At 41.3% G+C, this 23,061-nt stretch overlaps 2 protein-coding genes across 4 annotated transcripts; both read right to left on the reverse strand.

The window, feature by feature from the left end:
* On the reverse strand, positions 1-5,706 carry LOC148047552 (uncharacterized). Of its 2 annotated transcripts, XM_087711538.1 has the most exons (3): positions 5,618-5,706; positions 3,468-3,650; positions 1-1,828 (listed from the first exon to the last, which is right to left on the reverse strand). In XM_087711538.1, exon 3 carries the CDS (start codon positions 1,380-1,382, stop codon positions 114-116), a length of 1,269 nt encoding a protein of 422 aa, XP_087567664.1. In that variant the 5' UTR covers positions 1,383-1,828; positions 3,468-3,650; positions 5,618-5,706; the 3' UTR covers positions 1-113. The 2 variants fall into 2 exon arrangements, with proteins under 2 accessions (XP_087567664.1, XP_087567665.1); XM_087711539.1 differs by lacking the exons at positions 3,468-3,650; positions 5,618-5,706 and having other exon boundaries at positions 1-1,381.
* A 4,216-nt stretch (positions 5,707-9,922) lies between these two features.
* Positions 9,923-15,510, reverse strand: LOC106537769 (uncharacterized). 2 transcript variants are annotated; one of them, XM_014052005.2, is made up of 2 exons: positions 15,206-15,510; positions 9,923-12,512 (listed from the first exon to the last, which is right to left on the reverse strand). In XM_014052005.2, exon 2 carries the CDS (start codon positions 12,094-12,096, stop codon positions 10,960-10,962), a length of 1,137 nt encoding a protein of 378 aa, XP_013907480.2. In that variant the 5' UTR covers positions 12,097-12,512; positions 15,206-15,510; the 3' UTR covers positions 9,923-10,959. The 2 variants fall into 2 exon arrangements, with proteins under 2 accessions (XP_013907480.2, XP_013907481.2); XM_014052006.2 differs by lacking the exon at positions 15,206-15,510 and adding an exon at positions 12,857-15,194.
* Positions 15,511-23,061: the final 7,551 nt, after the last annotated feature.

Genomic DNA, 23,061 nt, shown 5'->3' on the forward strand with positions numbered 1-23,061 from the left:
TTTTGGGGGGGGGGGGTTGCATTCATCTTTGATATGAGACATTTGGCTAAAAGAATCAGGCCACAGAGTCAGTAATCAGTTTTTCATCTTGACTAGGATACTAGAAATGAATTTCAAGACTTCTCTAAACTTATCATTTCCTGCATCATGTGGATTTTCTTGTGCACAGTAAGGGAAGAATTTTTCGTGAAACACCGTCCACATTCCAGGCATTTGAATGGTTTCTCCCCTGTATGTATACCTACATGATTTATAAGAATAGACCTAGTGCTAAAATCTTTCCCACAATCTGGACACTCATATGGTTTCTCTCCTGTGTGAATCTTCTTGTGTGTCATCAGATGAGAATTCTGACTGAAACTTTTCCCACATTCTGAACATTCATATGGTTTCTCTCCTGTATGAATCCTCTGGTGTATGACCAGGTCAAAATTATGAAAGAAACTTTTCTCACAATCAGGACATTCATAGGGCTTCTCCCCTGTGTGAGTTCTCTGGTGTCTCATGAGGTGGGAATTTTGACAGAAATGTTTCCCACAATCAAGACATTCATAGGGTTTATCTCCTGTGTGAGTCCTCTGGTGTCTCATGAGGTGGGAATTTTGATAGAAATGTTTCCCACAATCTGGACATTCAAAGGGTTTCTCTCCTGTGTGTGTCCTCTGGTGGTACACCAGGTAGGAGTTCTGACTGAAACCTTTCCCACAGTCAGGACATTCAAAAGGTTTTTCTCCTGTGTGAGTCCTCTGGTGTTTCATTAGGTAGGAATTCTGACTGAAACTTTTCCCACAGAGAGGACATTCGAAGGGCTTCTCTCCTGTGTGAGTACTCTGGTGTGTCACCAGACCATAATTCCGACTGAAACTTTTCCCACAATTAGAACATTGAAAGGGTTTTTCTCCTGCGTGAGTCCTTTGGTGTATCACCAGGTCAGAATTACAATTGAAACTTTTCCCACAATTAGGACATTCAAAAGGTTTCTCTGTGTGAGTCCTCTGGTGTCTCATGAGACTCGAATTACGACTGAAACTTTTCCCACAGTCAGGACATTCAAAGGGTTTTTCTCCTGTGTGAGTCCTTTGGTGTATTACCAGGTCAGAATTACAAATGAATCTTTTCCCACAATCAGGACATTCAAAGGGTTTCTCTCCTGTGTGAGTCCTCTGGTGTCTCATGAGATGGGAATTTTGATAGAAATGTTTCCCACAATCTGGACATTCAAAGGGTTTCTCTCCTGTGTGTGTCCTCTGGTGGTACACCAGGTTGGAGTTCTGACTGAAACCTTTCCCACATATAGGGCATTCAAAGGGATTATCTCCTGTGTGAGTCCTCTGGTGTTTCACCAGGTTTGAATGACGACTGAAACTTTTCCCACAGGACATTTGAAGGATTTTTCTCCTGTGTGAGACCTCTGGTGTTTCACCAGGCTCGAATTATGATTGAAACTTTTCCCACAATCAGGACATTCAAAGGGTTTCTCTCCTGTGTGAGTCCTCTGGTGTTTCACCAGGCTCGAATTATGATTGAAACTTTTCCCACAATCAAGACATTCAAAAGGTTTCTCTTCTTTGTGTCTTCTGATATATCACCAATTTGACATACTCACTAAAGTATTTACTGCATTAGAAGCACTTATACGTCTTCTCTCTTGTATGGGTTCTTCCGTGAACCACAATGGAGCTGTTCTGACCAAAGGTTTGGTCACATTCAGATTGTTTGTATGGCTTCTCTCCAGTCTGGGTCCTCTCATGCGTAACCAGCTGTGATTTGCAAGTTGTATCTTTCCCACAACAGGGGCATCTATGGAGTTTTTCCACAACTGATATTCCTAGGAGATCAAAATATGGATGATCGCTTGTTTAGTGCTGCTTTCATTCAAGCTGTTTTATTCCTCCCAGAGCGCAGCCTGCATCATTTTCTGCTCTACATGGCGTTCCAATTGACTTCCAGATTTATATATCCAGAGATGGTATTCAGCCGGTTCGGGCAAACTGGTAGCAGCAATTTTAACTGGTTCGCCGAACCAGTAAATACCACCTCTGGTTTCCCCTCCTGCCCCTCCCCCTTCCACACTTGCCCAACCTGCACAACGCTCGCCCTGCCCATCCCTGCCCTATATGTTGCCTTCACCATGCGGCCCAGATATTTGCCTCACCAGTCGCCTCTACGCCTCGCCCGCTCTGCTCAGCTTACCAAAGGTAAGCATGCCACCTGTTGAAGGCCAGGGCCCACGGATATGCCATTCCATGAGGTCCAGAGCCTCCACCCGCTCGCTGCCTGCCTTGGCTGAGTCAGGTAACGAGCCCTTCCCCAGCTCCTGCCTTGCCCCCGAGCCTCCACCAGCTTGCCACCCACCTTAGCCGGATCGAGAAACGTGCCATTCCCCAGCTACGGCCTTCCCGGGGCCGCCTCCTACATGCCACCCGTTTTCCTTTCACCATGTGTTCCCCTCCTTCAGAGGCCCTACACGGCCCTTACTCAAACTCTCCACTTCCTCCCCCAAGACCACCTCTTTCTTCGTCCTGTGACCTTACCATTCTCCCGTGGCTGGCTGTCAGGGAAAACAGGGCAGGGTTGAGCTGTCGCCACTGGCTCCGCGCCAGCCTACATTTGTTCACCTCCCCCCCCCCCCGCTTGTTGCAAGAAGCCTCCCAGCCACCGCCAGCCAGAACCGAGGTGGCAGCAGTGGCTGGCTGGAGGCTTCTTGGGCCAAAAAAGAGATGGCGGCTGCAGGCTTCTTGCTCTGAAAACTACCGGACTCCACTTCTCAAACGCGCTGAAAAAGAGCTTCAGTCCCATGACCATCGCTGCCGCCCAGTTCTTTGTGTCAGCGGTGTGCGTGCATGGCCAGCACAAAGAACAGGGCCGGGAGGCGACAGCGGTGATGGTCATGGGACTGAAGCTCTTTTTCGGCATGCTAGAGAAGTGGAGGCTAATAGTCTTCTCCGAACAAGGGGGAGGGGAGTGAACAAATGCGGGCTGGCGGGGAGCTCAGCAGTGACAACTCAGCCCTGCCTTGTCTTCCCTGGCAGCCAGCTGTGAGAGGAAAATAAGGCTACGGGATGAAGAAAGAGGCGGTTGTGTGGAGGAAGCGGGGAGATTAGTAAGGGCCAAGCGGGCCGCTGAAGTAGGGGAAATGGGGCAACACGTGGCTAAGGGAGAGTGGATGGCATGTAGGAGTCCTTTGACAGATTCTGAGTTTAGCTACCTCAGACCCTGGGCAGAAAATAATAGGTAGAAAGGCTGAAATAGCTGTAAGTTCCATTTTTTTCCTACCGGGTTCTGTAGGCGTGGCTTGGTTGGAGTCATGTGACTGAGTGGGCATGGCCAAATCGATGTCACTCACAGCAAGGTGCTTTCCCATCGGTAAGAAAATTTTTTGAACACCATCACTGTATATATCCCTCTTTTTCTGAATGGAAAATAATCTCCATTGACTTTTTATGCAATCCTTCCACATAACCTACCTTTCCAGCTCAGAATCTGTTTTGATTTTCTTTCTTTTGTCAATCAGCTGCCAGGGAAGGAGAATTGTGTGGTTTTTTAAAGAAAATTAAAAACCGTTTGATTGCTGGATCCGTTTGCTTTCCTTTTCAAAGTTGCTTGTTATTCTCAGTTGTCCAGAATGTTCTTATTGCTATCCTCATTGTCTATAGGATTCAAAGAAAAGTATAATGTTAATTATTTATAAAATAGTTACAGAAAATATGAGAAAAAGAAAAAAAGTATATCACAACAAAAAAGCAAACATGTCACAATGCTAGAATAACCTCTTACATTAATCAATCATGAAATTCCCATTGATCTGGGTCAAATTTTTAGCAGTGCAAAAGATTATCATCAAATATATCTGGAACTGCTAGGGATAGCTTATATAATTGTAGACGTATACATACAGAGATAAATACAGATACATCCACACATGTATAAATGGAGAAAATCTATGTCTGACCAAACGTCCCAAAATGGTTACAATCAAACCTTCTGAGCTAACTTGAGGCTGATGAAATGATGCCTAAAGTTTCTGCAAGATTTGAGGTACCAGTTTTCCTCATGGAAGTCCTTAGCTCCAAATAAGGCCAGAAAACACTGTCCACAAGCACTCTGCTGACAATTCAAGCAGTCTCACTTACCAGCCACAATTGGAACTTGTATCCAAGTCACTAAACAACCCAATCATTAAACATGACAGTGCCAACTTACCTCTATTCCTCTATAATTAAGCTAATTACTGTGGGTTGTTAAAGGCAATTTCATATGACTGTGACTTTTAATTTCCTGCCAATATATCCACTGATTCTGCTTGTCAGAAGCTAGCTGGGAATGTCACAAATTGGGAATATGAGTGTAGGATGCAGGGACCATCATAAATGTGCATCAGTTGGCAGAACACAAATTGGTGCAACTCCTTTTCTTGCACCTGCATAATCACAGGAACTGCTGATGTGTGGTCACTGAACAAATGCTACAATGGCCACAAATTAATGGGTCAGGTGCAGTGGTGGGTTTCAAAAATTGTTGGAACCTACTCTGTGGGTGTGGCCTCCTTTGTGGGAGTGGCTTGCCACCCATGTGACCGGATGGGAGTGGCTTGCCGCCCATGTGACCGGATAGGAAATTATGAATTAGTACTTAGGTCGGTCCAAGTAGCTATTCAGAAACTCTGGCATTGAATCATGGAAGTCTTAAAGCTGTCAAGTTACAAGATCCTTGCCAGTGGTGGGTTTCAAATTTTTTTGGAACCTCTTCTGTAGGTGTGGCCTGCTTTCCAGGTCCATTTCATTTCATTTTTTCATTTTAATGACATTTATAGGCCGCCCTTTTCCCTGAGGGGACTCAGGGCGGCTTACAATAAACAGGAAGGGGGTGCAAGACGAAACACAAGAAAAAAAACGTGTGAATAAAAAAAGAGGTCCACTGGTGGAACCTCTTCTAACCGGTTCGGTAGATTTGACGAACCGGTTCTACCGAATAGGTGCGAACTGGTAGGAACCCACCTCTGGTCAGGTGTATGTCTTCTTTTACCGGGCCATAGTAAGTTTGAAGGCTCTGGGAAGGAGTGGTAAGTGAGGACTGTGTATATAACTGAACATTCCCAAACGGTCCTCAATAATTGTATTTTTTCACTAGCAGTAGTGAAATGATAGGGGTGTGTGTGTCAAAACATCAGGAACTTTAGGAAAAGTGACCATGTCATATTGGAATTCAATACAATGCGGGTACAGGCAATAGAGCAAAATTAAACAAGCATCCTAGACGTTAAAAGAGCTGTTGTCAAGAAACTTTGAGATAGCTTGGGAAGGATTTTTAAAATCTTAAAGGGGAAACTGAAGATGCTTGAGAAACTCTGAAAAATAGGGTTACAAAAGCCCAGTCCAACAATATTACTAAAAATGAAAGATAAAAAATCTAAAAGAAACGAGGACGATTGCATAAAAAACTATCCGATAAACTGAAAGATAAAAAGGACAAGTGTAAAAAAATTGGGGAGGGAAGGAGCCTGCAGCAGCAGCAGCTGAGATGCTTCAGCCCAGTTACTTCTCTGCTTCCAGGCAGTGGAGGGAGCCGAACAGGCCGACTTGCTCCCAGACTCTCCTCCCACCTGCCCTCAACTCACCTTCCAGCTGCTGCTTCGAGCATGGGAACAGCACAAAAGCCGCTCTGCACACCACTTTCCTCCCATGAGTCATCCGGAAGTAACTCTGCGATTCTCCTCTACTTCCATCCTTTCTAGAAATGTAGTACTCTATGGTTTTAACTCCTTAAACTCAACCACAGGGGCCCCTTATTGCAGTGTTTTTCAACCTTTTTTGTGCAAAGGCACACTTTTTTCATGAAAAAAATCATGAGGCACACCACCATTAGAAAATGTTAAAATTTTTTAACTCTGTGCCTATATTGACTATATATAAAGTGTTTTTCCCACGGCACACCTTACACTATGTCACGGCACACTAGTGTGCCGCGGCACAGTGGTTGAAAAACACTGCCTTATTGTATTATGGCATAGATGTTGTCTACCTGATCCGCCACCTCCTGATAGTGACTGAAAAACACATGTGTTTCCCCCATATCTACCTAAGGCTCTGGCAAGAAGTTTTCACTGATTAAATCCCGTCAAGTCATTTTTGATTGCTAGGTACTGACTTCTGAGCAAAGTGAAACCTGATGCTACTTGTGGAGATTACCGTAGCTAGGTGTTGAGCTCTAAAAATTCATGAAGATTTTGCAGGATTACAGAATAGGTTTTGTAGGGGTGACTCTCAGCGGAGATCAATGCCTGTCTATATCTTAAATCTTTATTACTATAATGCAGCTCCCAAGAATTTAGGGCATTGCAGTTGGCCAGATGCTCTCAGGGGAGGCAGCTTGTTAAAATATTTAAATTAATAGCTGTGACGGTTAGAAAATGAGTAAGAATACGCAGTTATAACTAGTTGGTTGAAGAGAACTGGCTGCTGCATGAGGCGATCTAAGATGAGATTGACTGCTGTGAATGTAAAGGGGAGTTTCCTTGTTTCCCGCCATTTTTTCCCTCTGTGTGTGTTGTCTGTAATTTACCTCATGATGTTCCTGCTGTGTTGATTTAACTGATGATGCTCCTCCCATCTAGTTTACTGTATATATAGTTGCAATATATTTATTACTTAAAAGTAGAAGTTCATGTCTACGACTCCATTTGCAACCCGGTTATGAAATTCCCTGACAGGATATGGGCCCAGAAGTGCCCCCAAGAGAGCCAGAAGTAAAGTTTTTCTGAGGTAAATATTTCTTCATGAACCTGAGAGAGGTTGAGGATGATTGGCCTGTAAAGGCAGCGCAATGCTATGTGTTACAGGAATGGGAGGAGGATTTCCTCTAGTTCCTCTTAAAGGAGATGAATTCTCAAGGAGCATAAACATTGAGATTTTTCTGCAAAGGGAGGATCTGTGGATAGTTGTAAGTAATCCTTGAGATAGTCACGTAATACATTTGTGTGAACTTATATCTGTTAGAGCAGTGGTTCTCAACCTTCCCAATGCCGCAACCCTTTAATACAGTTCCTCATGTTGTGGTGACCCAAAACCATAAAATTGGTGTCTCGGTTCCTAAGACCATGGAAAATATGTGTTTTCTGATGGTCTTAGGTGACCCCTGTGAAAGGGTCATTTGACCCCCAAACAGGTTCCGACCCACAGATTGAGAACCACTGTGTTAGAGAATGCTTCCTGGCCAGCCAAGTAACTCTCACCAGAAAACTTTGTAGAGCAGTGATGACTAACGTTTTTCTGCTCGGGTGCCAAAAGGGTGTGCGCGCTTGCAATAGTGCTTGCATGCATGCCCACATGCATAATGCAATCCACCCCAATGAATTTTTGTTTCTTGTCCCGCGCTCTAGTGCTTTGGAAAATAAATTGACCGCCTTCTCTTTGTGGCAGCTCTTCAAATACTGGAATACTGCTATCATGTCTTCCCTCATCCTTTTTATTACTCTAAACTTATCCAATTCTTGTAACCGTTCTTCATATGTTTTAGTCTCCAGCCCCCTAATCATTCTTGTTGCTCTTCTCTGCACTCTTTCCAGAGTCTCAATATCTTTTTTATATTGTGGTGACTAGAATTAAATGCAATATTCCAAATGTGGTCTTACTAAGGATTTATAAAGCGGTACTAAAGTTTCACGTGATTTTGATTTTATGTCTCTGTTTATACAATCAAGGATTGTATTAGCTCTTGGCTGCTGCCTCACACTTATGACTCTTGTTTATGACTCCACTAGGACTCCAAGATCCTTCTCACAGGTACTATTTTTGAGCCAGGTTACACCTAATTTGTACTTGTACCTTTGATTTTTCCTGCCTAAATGTAAAACCTTACTTTTACCCTTGTTGAATATCGTTTTGTCAGATAGGGCCCGGTGTTCAAGTCTGTCAAGTCTTTCTGGATCTTGAGCTTGCCTTCTGGGGTGTTAGCTATTCTTGCTAGCTTAGTGCCATCTGCAAATTTGATAACTTCCCTTTCTATTCCCTCCTGTAGATCGTTCATGAAGATTTTGATGAGTACTAGGCCTAAAATGCTGCCTGGGCTACACACTGCTTACTTCCCTCCATGTGGACGTAGGTCTGTTGACAACTACACATTTGAGTAAGATTTGTCAGCCGGTTAGACATTGTGATTGTTTTGGGGTGGGGATTTGGATTAGGTATTGTGATTGCTCTGGGATGGAGTGGGGGTTACAATTTGGCATTGTGATTGCTCTGGGTGGGGTGTGGGTTAGGATTTGGGATTCATTCCACGATGCCAAATCATAACCTTCACCCCACTCCAGAGCAATCACATTCCTCCGCTAACCTTTTTCCAGTTCCATTCTCCATTGCTGCGTGCTGAGCAAGAAACGTTTGTGGGACAAAAAAAATATATCAATCAGACCTTCCAAGTCATTGCAAAAAAAAAAAAAAAGCTCACAAAGAGAACGGAACTGGAAAGCAGGTTAGTGAAGGGTTGGTTTAGAGAATTAAGAGGAGCTGGGCGGGAAATGGAAAGCAGGTGGCAAGGCAACCAACCAAGGGCTCCAGGCAACCGGTGATGGAACGCGAGTGGTGGCAGGAGGCACTTTGCTGGCTACCGCCACCAGGTGAGACGGGGAAGGAGCTGCTCTGGCTTCCGCCACCTCGTTCCGCCAGCATCAGGGCTCTGTGCCTTGCTCAGTTTCCTGTTCTGTTGCGGCAGTGAACTAGGACAAGAAGCTTCACCCTCCATCCCAACCACATTTTGTCCTTCACCCCCACCTCCGCTGGTGCGTCGCTCAGCCTTCTGCTTTTTTGCAGCAACAATTAAGAAGCTTTTTCCTCCACCCCCCCATCACCTCATTTCGTCCTCCCCACCCCCCAAGTCTTGTTTCATCCTCTGCCCCACTACCTCGCTTTGTGGCCATGGGACGCTCATGCGCACATACACACACACACACAAACCCAGACATCTCTTGTCAGCAGTAACCAGACAGAATAATCCCATCGCTGGAAGTGAAGGTGTTTTGACTGAGGCTTCTTTCTGTCTTTAAGAACATGTTTCTCCATTTCTCCTTTGGGGAAATATAATATTCTGCCTCTTTTAATATCCCCCAAAATGTTTCGTTCTTTTAGGAGGGGGGCTTCCACACTCCCTATTTCTCTGTTAGTTTTAATGTGCCTTCTTTCTATATTGTAATTCACATAATATTTGTGTTTTGCACTTAATCATTACATAAACTATTATTTTTATGCCCAGATTCATACCCATTGTCCCTCTTTCTTGCCTTCTGGGGTTTTGGTTGTACGCATCAGACACCTCCAAAAAAAATGCATTCTGCATTGAACTTGCAGTAGTCAGCAAAGCCATAAACTTTCAAGTTCTTATTTTCCCTGTCTTAAGTATCCAACTTTATTCCCCAAAGAAATAAGAAATCCATGGCTAATAACTATAATTAAACTGTGGTGGTGCAGTGGTTAGAATGCAATACTGCAGGCTACTTCTGCTCATCACCAGCTGCCAGCAGGTTCAAGGTTGACTCAGCCTTCCATCCTTCCCAGATCGGTAAAATGAGAATCCAGACTGTTGGGGGCAATATGCTGACTCTGTAAACCACTTAAGAGAGAGCTGTACAGTTCTGTAAAGCGGTATATAAGTCTAAGTGCTAGTGCTATAATTTGTCCTCACCAGGTTGGATTCTAAGCCTTACTTTAGAATGCACAATTATGCACTGTAATAAAGTCCTGTCAAAAGATTTAGAGGTTTTGGCTATTTCAAGTTTGTTTTTTTTATTCTTAACCATAATGAGACATGACGACAGCTATGCAAAAAAAAAAAAAAAAAAAGGACACCAAAAATGAGTGAAACATTAAATGTAATTTTAATATTTTAAAATGTAGAAACTTTCAAATGTTTAAATTTGAAGCTACCTGGAGCTGGAGGCTTAGGTGAAGAGGTTCTTGGTTCCTCCTCACCCCTGACCTTGTCCTGGTTGCGGGCGTCCTTTTGCACAGGGACCATATGCAAAGTGACCCCCTAGAAAAAATATATATAACCAGTCCTCTGAATTGTGTTAGTGAAATGAACAAACCTGCAATTCTTTAGTGTTTCTAAAATCAGCAAAATCAGCTGATTCATTTGCATAGCTAAAATTCCAGTTCTCTGCTCCAATAATTGTTCCTTCTTTGCTTGTACAGATTATTTGGAAAATTTTAAAAAGAAACCCTGAGAGGAGTGAAAGAAATAGAAACATCTCCCATGTGTTGGGAAGACAGCTTTACATTATCTTACCCCCAAATTCACAGCAGTGCTGACAATACCCATTTTTTTCATTCTCAAAAGCTATTTAAAGAGCCGCACAATGCTTTTTTAGAAATGAAACATTTTGTACCATATAATTTATTTCTCACAGCTCCAACACCAAGGCAGTTGCAACAAACAAGACAGCATCTTAATGCTGGGGTGCTGGGGTAACAAGCAGGCACTTCAAGAAAAGAAAGATCAAAGCAGGCATTGTTAATGATGTACTCAAAATCACAATGCTTCTGCTCAAGTTACAACCACATGTGTGTATTTTTTTTACAATGTATTCTTTAGAAGCTTCAGCAGCTTATTGGACTAATTAGAAATCTTGCTTACGACTCATAGACATTTTGTGCAAAGGATATGGTGGCTGGAAAATTCTGGCCTCAAAATCTGGAGGACACCCAGGGTCCAGAAGGATGAAACTCTGAATGTTGCATTTCTATGTTCTATACTGCCCAATTTGCAAATTGCACCATTTCTGCTAACGTAAATATACAGTTACTTCTGCTGACGGCCAGATATGTATTGTTCGCCTTTATCGAACGAATGTTTTCCTTTTTTTTTTTTTTTTGCATTCATCTTTGATATGACACATTTGGCTAAAAGAATCAGGCCACAGAGTCAGTAATCAGTTTTTCATCTTGACTAGGATACTAGAAATGAATTTCAAGACTTCTCTAAACTTATCATTTCCTGCATCATGTGGATTTTCTTGTGCGCAGTAAGGGAAGAATTTTTTGTGAAACACCGTCCACATTCCAGGCATTTGAATGGTTTCTCCCCTGTATGTATACCTACATGATTTATAAGACTAGACCTAGTGCTAAAATCTTTCCCACAATCTGGACACTCATATGGTTTCTCTCCTGTGTGACTTCTCTCGTGTATCACCAGGTCTGAATTCCGAAAGAATCTTTTCCCGCAATCTCTACACTCATATGGTTTCTCTCCTTTATGAATCTTCTTGTGTGTCATCAGATGAGAATTCTGACTGAAACTTTTCCCACATTCTGGACACTCATATGCTTTCTCTCCTGTGTGAGTCCTCTGGTGTATTGCCAGGCTGGAATTTCGACTGAAATTTTTCCCACAGTCTGGACATTCATATGGTTTCTCTCCTGTGTGAATTCTCTGGTGTCTCACCAAATCAGAATTCTGGCTGAAACTTATTCCACAATCTGGACACTCATACGGTTTCTCTCCTGTGTGAGTCTTCTGGTGTATCATCATGTGGGAATTCCGACGAAATTTTTCCCCACAAACTGGACATTCATATGGTTTCTCTCCTGTGTGTGTTGTCTGGTGTATCACCAGGTTGGAATTCTGACTGAAACTTTTTCCACAAGCTGGGCATTCATATGGTTTCTCTCCTGTGTGAGTCCTCTGGTGTATCACCAGTTCAAAATTCCGATTGAAACTTTTCTCACAAACCAGACACTTATAAGGTTTCTCCCCAGTATGAATCCTCTTGTGTATCACCAGGTAGGAATTTTGACTGAAACCTTTCCCACAATCTGGACACTCAAACGGTTTCTCCACAGTATGAGTCCTCTGGTGTATTATCAGCTTGCCCTGCTCACTAGAGCTTTTGCTGCATCGTGAGCACTGGTATGGCTCCTCTTTGGTGGGAGTAGTCCTCTCATGAACAACTGGGAAGCTATTCTGACCAAAGCTTCTGCTGTATTGGGAGGATTGATATGGCTTTTCTCCAGTGTGGATCCTCTCATGCATAATCAGCTGTGATCTACAATCTGCACTTTCCCCACAATAGGCACATCTGTGGATCTTTTCCACCACTGACATTCTTGGATTCTTAAGGACATCAAAAATACTCTGAATTCCTTGTTGGATGGAGCCTTGATTCAAGCTACTATTTGTTTCCTCACCGGGTGAAGCCTGTATTCTGATCTGCCTTATGTGGCTATCCAAGTGACCTTTTTCCTTTCTACTGACTTTCAGCTATTTCCCTCTTTTTCTGAACTATGAAATGATCCCTCTTGATATTTTGATATGTTTCTTCCACATACTCTATTTTGTCTAGCTCAAAACTCATTTCCTAGTTTTCTCTTCCTTGTATGTCACCTGCTGGGGAAGAAGAAGAGTTTTGGAGTTTTCCGGAGGAAGTAAAAAGATTTTGATTGCTGCCTTGGTTTGCTTTGCATTTTAATGCTGCCTGTGATTTTCAGTTCTCCACAGTGCTCTCTATGGCATTCTTTTGCCTGTAAGATTCACATAAAAGGGTTACTTTAATTGTTGTTTACATAATGGCTATACAACATTTGAAATAAACAAAAACAAAAAGCATGTATATTACATGCCAAAATATGCCAAAGATGCCAAAATGCTATTTTAACCACTTACATTAAGTATGATTCATTTTCAATATGCATGTCTAGTGAGATCTAAGTTCAAATACCCACTCAATTTACTTGTTGACTTAGATCAATCACAAATTCAACCCAATTCAGGTAATCCTCACTTACCGAAAGCCATTGGGACCAGCAAGTCCATTCCTAAACGGCGTGATCATTAACTATGCCATCATTTAACCATGCCAACTTACATTTGTTCTACTTGTGTCATTAAGTGAATCACCGTGGTCTGCTCAGTGCAGTGTAACATGACTGTGACTTGCAATTTCCTTTCAATTTCCAATTCATTTCGTTTGTTAGAAGTCAGTTGTGAATGTTCCAAGTGTGTTCATGCAAAAAGAAGCTATAGCCCAACCTACCAGAAACATAACAGACTGAAAATAAAAAGCAAAAAAGCAAAAAAAAAAAAAAAAAAAACATTAAGAGAACACCTGCTTGATCTTGATGAATACGAATCACAAGGACCTGATGGATAACATCCCAGAATTGTAAAGGAGTTGGCAGATGTCATCTCAGAACCACTGCACCACATCTTTCAAAAATCCTGGAACACCGGGGAACTACCAGAGGACTGGAAAAGAGCTGATGTGGTTCCCATCTTCAAAAAAGGGGGGGAAAAACAGACCCAGGAAACTACAGATCAATCAGCCTAACATCAATACCCGGGAAGATACTGGAAAAGATTTTAAAAAAAACCAGATCTCTCAACACCTAGAAACGAGTAAAGTAATAACTAGCAGCCAGCACAGTTTTGTCAAAAACAGATCATGCCAAACCAATCTTATTTCTTTCTTCAACATAGTGACTAAATTGACCAGCGAAATACTGTGGACATAAAGCAAGGCATTTGACAAAGTAGAACACAACCTACTTCTCCGTAAGCTAGAAAAAAGTGAGATAGATAGCAATACCACCAGATGGATTCGCAACTGGCTGACAAACCATACTTAATGAGTAGTCCTTAATGGGTCAATGTCTACATGGAGAGAAGTAAGCAGTGGGGTACCACAAGGTTCTGTCTTAGGCCTAATATTCTTCAATATCTTCATAAACGACTTAGATGAGGGAATAGAAGGGGAACTTACCAAATTTGCAGATGATACCAAGCTGGCAGGAATAGCTAACAGCCTAGAAGATAGACTCAAGATCCAGCTGGACCTTGACAGACTTGAACACTGAGCCCTATTTAACAAAATGCAATTCAATGTAGAGAAAAGTAAAGTAACCCTACACTTAGGTAAGAACAACCAAAAGTACACATATAAACTGGGTGAAATCAAGCTTAATAGCAGTAACTGTGAGAAGGATCTTGGAGTCTTAGTGGACAACCAGCTAAATATGAGCCAGCAGTGTGCAGTGGCAACCAAAAAAGCCAATGCAATCCTAAATTGCATTAACAAGAGAGATACAATCAAGATCAAGTGAGGTACTAACACCACTCTATAAAGCCCTAGTAAGACCACACCTAGAGTACTGCATCCAGTTTTCATCACCACAGTATAAAAAAGATGTTGAGACTAGAAAAAGTGCAGAAAAGATTAACCAGGATGATTAGTGGGACTGGAGACTAGAACATTTGAAGAACAATTACAAGAACTATGCATTGCTAATCTAGTGAAGAGAAAGACCAGGGAAGGCATTATAGCAGTGTTCCAATATTTGAGGAGTTGCCACAGAGAGCAGGGGGGTCAAGCTATTTTCCAAAGCACCTGAAAGCCAGACAAGGAATAATGGATGGAAACTGACCAAGGAGAGATTCAACCTAGAAATGAGGAGCTTTCTGACAGTTGGAACAATCAACCAATGGAACAGCTTCCTTCAGTAGTTGTGGGGGCTTTGTGGGGGCTTCATCACCTGAGACTTTCAAGAAGATATTGGACTGCCATTTGTCAGAAATGGAGTAAGGTCTCCTGCTCGAGCGATGTCTGTGTGTTTTGCACTAGATGACCTATAAGGTCCCTTCCAACGCTGTTAATCTGTTAAAAGTGGTGAGTCCATGACTGTGGTACACCTCAACCATTGTAAATCAAGCCAGTTTTACCCCCCACATAACTGTTACAGCCACAACTTTGAGAAATACATTAAAGTATTTTCAGCACTATAAATCCGAACATCCTAAATAGGCTCAATAACTTTAAAAAAAAAAATGGGTTAAGCACAGTTGTGTCACATTAATCCATGGATGGCACACTATCAGGAAATCCTGTGTTTGCTAGATATGGAAGTAAAAACAAAATTCCTGAAGACAGTACTGGCAGATCAGTTTCAAATTGTTGCCAAGAAAAGAACACGCCCATAAAATTACAAGGAATCAACCCTAATAGGGAGGAGACTGGAAAAAATCTCCCAACACACAGAAAAATGCAGGTACCAGTTTTAAAGCATGCACCACCAGTGGGATAAAATCCGGGGAAGGAAGGAAGGAAGATGTAACAGCTGACATGTTTCAGCCTCGTTGCTTCTCTGTTTTTACACCCTGGGGAAACCCAAACAGCCCTACTTGCTTCTGGCCTCTCCTCCACCTGTCCGCAGCAGCTCACCTTTCAGCTGCTGCTTCCACCCTGGGAAGACCAGGAGAGCCACCCTCCCCACCTCCAACCTCTCAGCGGAGAGCCGGAAGAGGAAGCTCTCCTGCTGTTGTTCTCCTCCTCTCCTCCAAATCCTCTCTAGGAATCTACCGTTCAAATGTTTCAACTCCTTTGGCCTCAATTACCGATGCTCTACTTGCAGTGAAAGTTGTCTAGCGCGGCCCTTGCTTATCTATGGTGCGCCATCTAGTGACCTAAAGCAGAATGTTCTGTCTCTACCTAAGGCAGTAACAATAATTTTTTTTATTATGCTTCGTCAAGTCGACTCCAGTGATGAGATCACATTGACAGACTTTCTCCATGATGATTATCCTAGGTTGTGGATTCAGGCCTCGCCACAGAAATAAAGCAAGAAGCTTCCCATGCAAGAAGTGATAACTACAGCGAGGGAAAGGCGGGAGGACGGACTATATACCTACAGCAGTCAAAGCATTTCTCCTTTAAGGATTGGTGAAGATTGCTCCAGCCAGTTTTTTGTCTTGGGGAGTGCAGGACAACTCATGAACGCTTAGTTTTGCAAGTGAAAGTTGAAGACTTGACCTTGCTTAGCTTTTCATAATTAACTAGATTCTGGGCCTTATTTATGTGCAGATTCCCTAAATTATTGCCAGCTTGCTAGCTTGATTCCATTAATAAATGGAATATGCAACATTAACTTCCCATCTGTAATATTGGGGAGTGAATCTCACTAGAGCAGTCTCCCCAATTTCCAGAGTAAGAATTCAGCCTTGATTACTCCTGAGCAGAATATTTAGAGGATGTTAGTTCGCAGATTGGAAGCCGATCAATAAATTCCTGCACTTTTGTAGGGTTTAGCTCTCAGTAGATAATAACAATAACAATAACAATAACAATAATAATAATAACAATAATAATAATAATAATAATAATAATAATCTGGCTGATGATTTAAAAGAAAGTCAAGAACATCTATTAATCGAAGTAAAGAACAAAAAATCTACTGAAGGCCCAACAGACGAAACAAGAATACAGAAAAGATGTGATAAAATCAAGAATGGAGAGTTGGCAGAACAAAGCACTGCATGGCCAATTTCTGGAAAAAATAAAAGATAAAGTGGACAGTGAACAATTAGTAATTAGTAATACTTCGATTACTTCGACTCAAGAACATCTATTAATCGAAGTAAAGAACAAAAATCTACTGAAGGCCCAACAGACAAAACAAGAATACAGAAAAGATGTGATAAAATCAAGAACAAAGCACTGCATGGTCAATTTCTGGAAAAAATAAAAGATAAAGTGGACAGTGAACAAACTTGGTTATGGTTAAAAACAGGTACATTAAAGAAAGAAACAGAGTCACTAATCCTGGCTGCGCAAGGACAAGCTATCCGCACAAATGCCATTAAGGCCAAAATCGAAAAATCCTCTGATGATGCCAAATACAGACTTTGCAAAGAAGCTGATGAAACTGTTGATCACATACTCAGCTGCTGTAAAAAAATCACGCAGACTGATTATAAATTGCGGCACAATTCAGTAGCACAAATGATCCATTGGAATTTGTGCAAAAATTATAATATTAAAACAGCAACAAACTGGTGGGAACATCAGCCTGAAAAAGTCACCGAAAATCAGATGGTCAAGATCTTGTGGGATTTCCGTATACAAACCAACAAAATACTGGTGCATAATACACCAGACATCACACTGGTTGAGAAAAATAAGGTCACAATCATAGACATCGCAATACCAGGTGATAGCAGGGTCGCCGAGAAGGAACATGAAAAAATCGCAAGATATCAGGACTTAAAAATCGAAATTCAACGACTATGGCACAAACCAGCAGTGGTAATTCCAGTGGTAATTGGCACACTGGGTGCTATTCCAAAAGCACTGGAATTACATTTAAAACAGTTAAAAATTGACAAAATCAGTCAAATGCAAAAAGCCGCACTGCTTGGATCTGCACGCATATTACGAAAATACGTTACGACGTCCTAGGCCCCTGGGTGGGGCCCGACTAGTAACCAATGCCAAATCCGGCGAAACAACTGGCCGCTGTGATACAATTGTACAACAACAACAACAATAATAATAATAAAAAACCAGCTAATGGACCAACAACGTGTGATTCTAAGCCATAAATTTTTCATTACAGCAGAATCAATAGGAATCGAAGAGAAAGCAACTAATGGTCTGAGTATACCAACAAAGAAGAGTAACATCAAGAATGATCTGCAAACTCAAAAGCAAACTGAGGAAGAAAGGGAGGAAGAGGATGCTGAAATGGATGAAGATAAAGAACAAGGAAACACTAAAGAACAAACACCAACAGATATTGCTCAATTAGCTGAGAAAATAAAGCATCAAATGGAAGATGCCAAAAGAACATGTTTGCCAAAGCTGAACCAAACCATGAACCGGAAAGAATTAAGAAAGGTACTAAAAAAGGTCAATGAGGCTGTGCAAACCATTCAAACCACTACATTAGCTGAAACAAACCAGCTGATGTATGAAGCAGCCTTCATAACCACCAAAGAATTGGGTTTGAAAATTCAAAAGAACCAAAGAGGCAAGAAGAGGAAGCCTAAATGGAAAATTTGGCTGGAATTGAAGATCAAAAAATTTCGTGGAGACTTGAGCAACTTGAAGAACCTTAGGCAAGTTCAGCTAAAGAACAAGCAGATCAAAAGCAGCCTGGAAGTAAGATACGATTTGGAGAATAAGGAGATTGCGGTAGTAACTGAAGAGCTGAAGCAGAAGGTTGTTGCTGTTGCTGAAAAGATTAAAAGGTATGAAAACCGAGTAACTCAGTTCAAGGAAAACTCACAGTTCAGAGCAAATCAGCACCAGTTTTATAAGAACTTAGAAAGTGGAGATGGAGTAACAACAAAAGAAAAGCCTGATAAAGAGAAAGCTCTGAAATTCTGGAAGAATTTGTGTGAAAACAACAAGAACCACAACAGAAATGCAAAATGGATCAAACAGATTGAGGATTCTATTAAAGTGCATAAAATGGAAGATGTGAAAATAACAAAAGAAATGATGCAGTCAAGAAAAGTGAAAAACTGGAATGCACCTGGACCAGATGAGTTATATGGCTTCTGGTTAAAGGCACTTACAAATGTGCACAAAAGATTGGCAGCCCAAATGAACCAGATTTTAAAAACACCTGAAAATGATGAATGGATGACAACTGGAAGGACATTTTTGATCCAAAAAGATAAAGAAAAAGGAAAGGACCCTGGAAACTATAGGGCAATCACCTGTTTGCCAACAACATACACGCTCCTTACTGGTATCATTGCAAACCAAATTTACTGATACTTGGAAAGAAATAACTTGCTTTCTGTAGAACAGAAAGGATGCTGCAAAAATTCAAGAGGAATTAAGGGCCAACTGCTGATTGACAAGCTAATCCTAAAGAATTCAAAGAAAAGACGAACCAACCTGTTCATGGCTTGGATAGACACTATAAGAAAGCGTTTGATTCAGTTCCCCATAGCTGGATCAAGAAATGCCTGAAAATCTTTGGCATCAACAGCAACGTACAAAAATTCATGGAAACTTCAATGAACCTCTGGAAAACGAAGCTTATAGCTAATGAAGAAGAACTGGGTGAAGTTGAAATTAAACGAGGCATTTTCCAGGGCGATTCCTTTTCACCCCTACTTTTTATACTCTCAATGCTACCACTGACAATCATTTTGAAGAAGATGAACTGTGGATACAAACTTGCAAAGAAAGGACTGAAAATCTCGCACTTGGTGTACATGGATGATTTGAAGCTGTTTGGTAAAACAAAAGCTGAACTGAATTTATTAATTGAAAGCACAAAAGAATTTAGCCAAGACATTGGTATGCAGTTTGGAACTGACAAATGTGCAACAATGGCAACCAAAGCAGGCAAGGTCATAGAAGATGATGGAATAGAACTTGAGAATGAAGAAATTATAAAGGCAGTAAAACCAGAAGGTTACAAGTACATGGGAATTTTAGAGGCCTCTAACTTAACGCATAATAAAATCAAGGAATTAACTTCAGCCAAGTACATTCGACGAATTCACAAGATATTGAAGTCCAAATTGAATGGAGGAAACATCATAAAAGCCATAAATACCTGGGCTATACCTGTGATTCGATACTCTGCAGGAATAATTGACTGGACACAGATGGAGTTGGACAATTTGGACAGAAAAACAAGGAAGCTTATGACAATAAATCATGCTTTGCATCCTAAAAGTGATGTTGACCGATTATATCTACCAAGAGAAGAGGGTGGTCGAGGACTCCTACAAGTAAAACAGACTGTGGAAGAAGAAAAACACAGCTTGAATGATTACATCCAGAAAAGTGAAGAACCAATGATTAAGGAAGTAAATAAAGGAGGCCTTTTATAGACAACTAAGTCAAAATCTGAATATAAGAAAGAAGTAATTGAGAAGTGAGCTGAAAATTGGAAAAACAAAGATATGCATAGCCAATACTTGAAAAGTATTGAAGGCAAAGCTGACCAAAAGCTAACTTGGAACTGGTTAAGATCAGGAGCACTGAAAAAAGAAACAGAAGGCTTTATTTTGGCAGCTCAAGAACAAGCCTTAGCCACAAACTACATGAAGGCAAAAATTCAACATGTTACCACCAACAGCAAATGTCGCCTCTGTAATGAGAAAGATGACACAGTCGACCATTTGATCAGTGGATGCAGCAAAATTTCACAAACTACCTACACTGCCATGACCGCGTTGCTAAGATCATTCATTGGAAATTGTGCCAAAAGTTTGGATTTGAGTACAGCAAAAACCACTGGGATCATCAGGTTGGGAAGGTTTTAGAGAATGAGAAAGTCAAGATCTTGAGGGACTTCAGAATTCAGACTGACAGGCACTTGGCCCACAACACACCTGACATAACAATAGTTGAAAAGAAAAAAAGTATGGTTCATTGACATTGCAATACGTGGAGATGCACGAATTGAAGATAAAAAATTACAAAGTACCGGGACTTGCAAATTGAAGTTGAGCGACTGTGGAAAAAGAAATCATGTGTTGTCCCGATTGTAATTGGAGCCCTTGGAGCAATACCCAAAGGGCTACCTCGCTATTTGGAAATTTTAAATTTATCAGACTTGAACATTCTGATTCTACAAAAAAAACCACCCTACTTGGAACAGCTTATATCCTTCGACATTACCTTAACAGTTCCTAGATCCTTGGTTAGGACTCGAGCTGTCAGCTACCAACCAGCCCCAAAGGCTGTGAATCTCACCAAAGATTAACCACGCAATAATAATAATAATAAGGATGCGGTGGCTCTGGTTAAGATGTTGAGCTTGTCAATCAGAAAGGTCAACAGTTTGGTGGTTTGAATTCCTAGTGCTGTGTAATGGAGTGGGCTCACATTATTTGTCCCAGCTTCTGCCAACATAGCAGTTCAAAAGCATGTAAAAATGCAAGTAGAAAAATAGGGGGCACCTTTGGTGGGGAGGTAACAGCGTTCTATGCAACTTCAGCGTTTAGTCTTGCTGGCCACATGACCACAGAGATGTCCTAATCTTTTATGACTGATTTCCTGTGGCTCCCAAGGATTTGTCCCCCAAATGGAAAGTTTTGTGAGTCTAAGCTCTTCCCAAGAAGATGCCACGGGGAGCACAGCCACTTCTTAAAAGTCCTCTTACCATGATTCCTTCTAATCCTTCTCTTCAATGGCCTAGTTATCCTAGCTCCCTCAACTGATCATCATATGATTTAGCACCCAGACCCTTTATTCTTAGTTGCTCTTCTTTGCACCTTTTCTCTTCTTTGCACCTTTTCCATAATCTCAACATCTTTTTTGTGTTGTGGTGACCAGAATTGGATGCAGTATTTTAAGTGTGATCTCACTGGCATAGTGTGAAGCAGTATTACTTCTTTTTTTTTTAAAAAAAAAGTTTTTTATTGTTTTAATTAAAAAAAGAACACAAAAAAAGAATCATCCTTCATTACATCTTGTAGAAAGCGTGTCGATTGGTTACAAATACATTGGCTCCTCCTCCTGAAGCAGTATTACTTCTTGTTGTCTTGATACAATCCCTCTGTTGATGCAGCCTAGGGTTGCATTAGCTTTTTTTTAGCAGCTACAACACACTACTGGTTCATACTTATTCCTCTCACACTTAATACTGTTGAGCCAGGTACTACCTTATTCCCTACCTGTGCATTTGGTTTCTCCTACCTAAGGCTAGGTCCTTACTTTTCTCACAACTGAACTGCATTTTGTTGGCCCAATGCTCATGTCTCTCAAAATCTGGATCTTGAGTCTACTAAAATATTGGCTTTTCCACCCAACTTGGTATCATCTGCAAATTTAATCAGTTCTCCTTCTATCTCCTTATCTAGATCATTTATAAAGATGTTGAAGAGTACTGAGCCCAAGCCTGAACCTTGGGATACTCAACTGCATGCTTCTCTCCATGTACAGATCATTGAGGACTATCGAGTGAGTGTAGTTTGTCAGTCAACTGTGAATCCAGCACATTGTTCTACTTACCTAGAAGTAAGTTGGAGTCCATCTTGTCAAATGTCTTGTTGAAGTCCAAGTATACTATCTTCATAACATCTCACTGATCCACTAATTTAGTTAATCAAAAATGGCAATCTGTCTAGCATAATTTTTGGGCTCAATTATGGTCATACGTTGAGGACTATCTGTAGTCAATTTCTCACAAATCACAAATAAAATTCAAGCCTTCTCTACACTTATCTACTTTTGCTTCATATGGATTTCCTTGTGTGCAATAAGGAAGGATTTATGCCTGAAGTAATGTGCGCGCTCGCAATAGTGCTCGCATGCATGCCCACATGCATAATGCAATCCACCCCAATGCATTTTTGTTTCTTGTCCCGCCCTCTAGTGCTTTGGAAAATAAATTGACCGCCTTCTCTTTGTGGCAGCTCTTCAAATACTGGAATACTGCTATCATGTCTTCCCTCATCCTTTTTATTACTCTAAACTTATCCAATTCTTGTAACCGTTCTTCATATGTTTTAGTCTCCAGCCCCCTAATCATTCTTGTTGCTCTTCTCTGCACTCTTTCCAGAGTCTCAATATCTTTTTTATATTGTGGTGACTAGATTTAAATGCAATATTCCAAATGTGGTCTTACTAAAGATTTATAAAGCAGTACTAAAGTTTCATGTGATTTTGATTTTATGTCTGTTTATACAATCAAGGATTGTATTAGCTCTTGGCTGCTGCCTCACACTTATGACTCTTGTTTATGACTCCACTAGGACTCCAAGACCCTTCTCACAGGTACTATTTTTGAGCCAGGTTACACCTAATTTGTATTTGTACCTTTGATTTTTCCTGCCTAAATGTAAAACCTTACTTTTGCCCTTGTTGAATATCATTTTGTCAGATAGGGCCCGGTGTTCAAGTCTGTCAAGTCTTTCTGGATCTTGAGCTTGCCTTCTGGGGTGTTAGCTATTCTTGCTAGCTTAGTGCCATCTGCAAATTTGATAACTTCCCTTTCTATTCCCTCCTGTAGATCGTTCATGAAGATTTTGATGAGTACTAGGCCTAAAATGCTGCCTGGGCTACACACTGCTTACTTCCCTCCATGTGGACGTAGGTCTGTTGACAACTACACATTTGAGTAAGATTTGTCAGCCAGTTAGACATTGTGATTGTTTTGGGGTGGGGATTTGGATTAGGTATTGTGATTGCTCTGGGATGGAGTGGGGGTTACAATTTGGCATTGTGATTGCTCTGGGTGGGGTGTGGGTTAGGATTTGGGATTCATTCCACAATGCCAAATCATAACCTTCACCCCACTCCAGAGTAATCACATTTCTCCGCTAACC

This window comes from Thamnophis sirtalis, unplaced genomic scaffold (assembly GCF_051295495.1).
Source record: "Thamnophis sirtalis isolate CommonGarterSnake01/CBP01778 unplaced genomic scaffold, rThaSir2_p1.2 scaffold_3, whole genome shotgun sequence".
Lineage (NCBI taxonomy): Eukaryota > Metazoa > Chordata > Lepidosauria > Squamata > Natricidae > Thamnophis > Thamnophis sirtalis.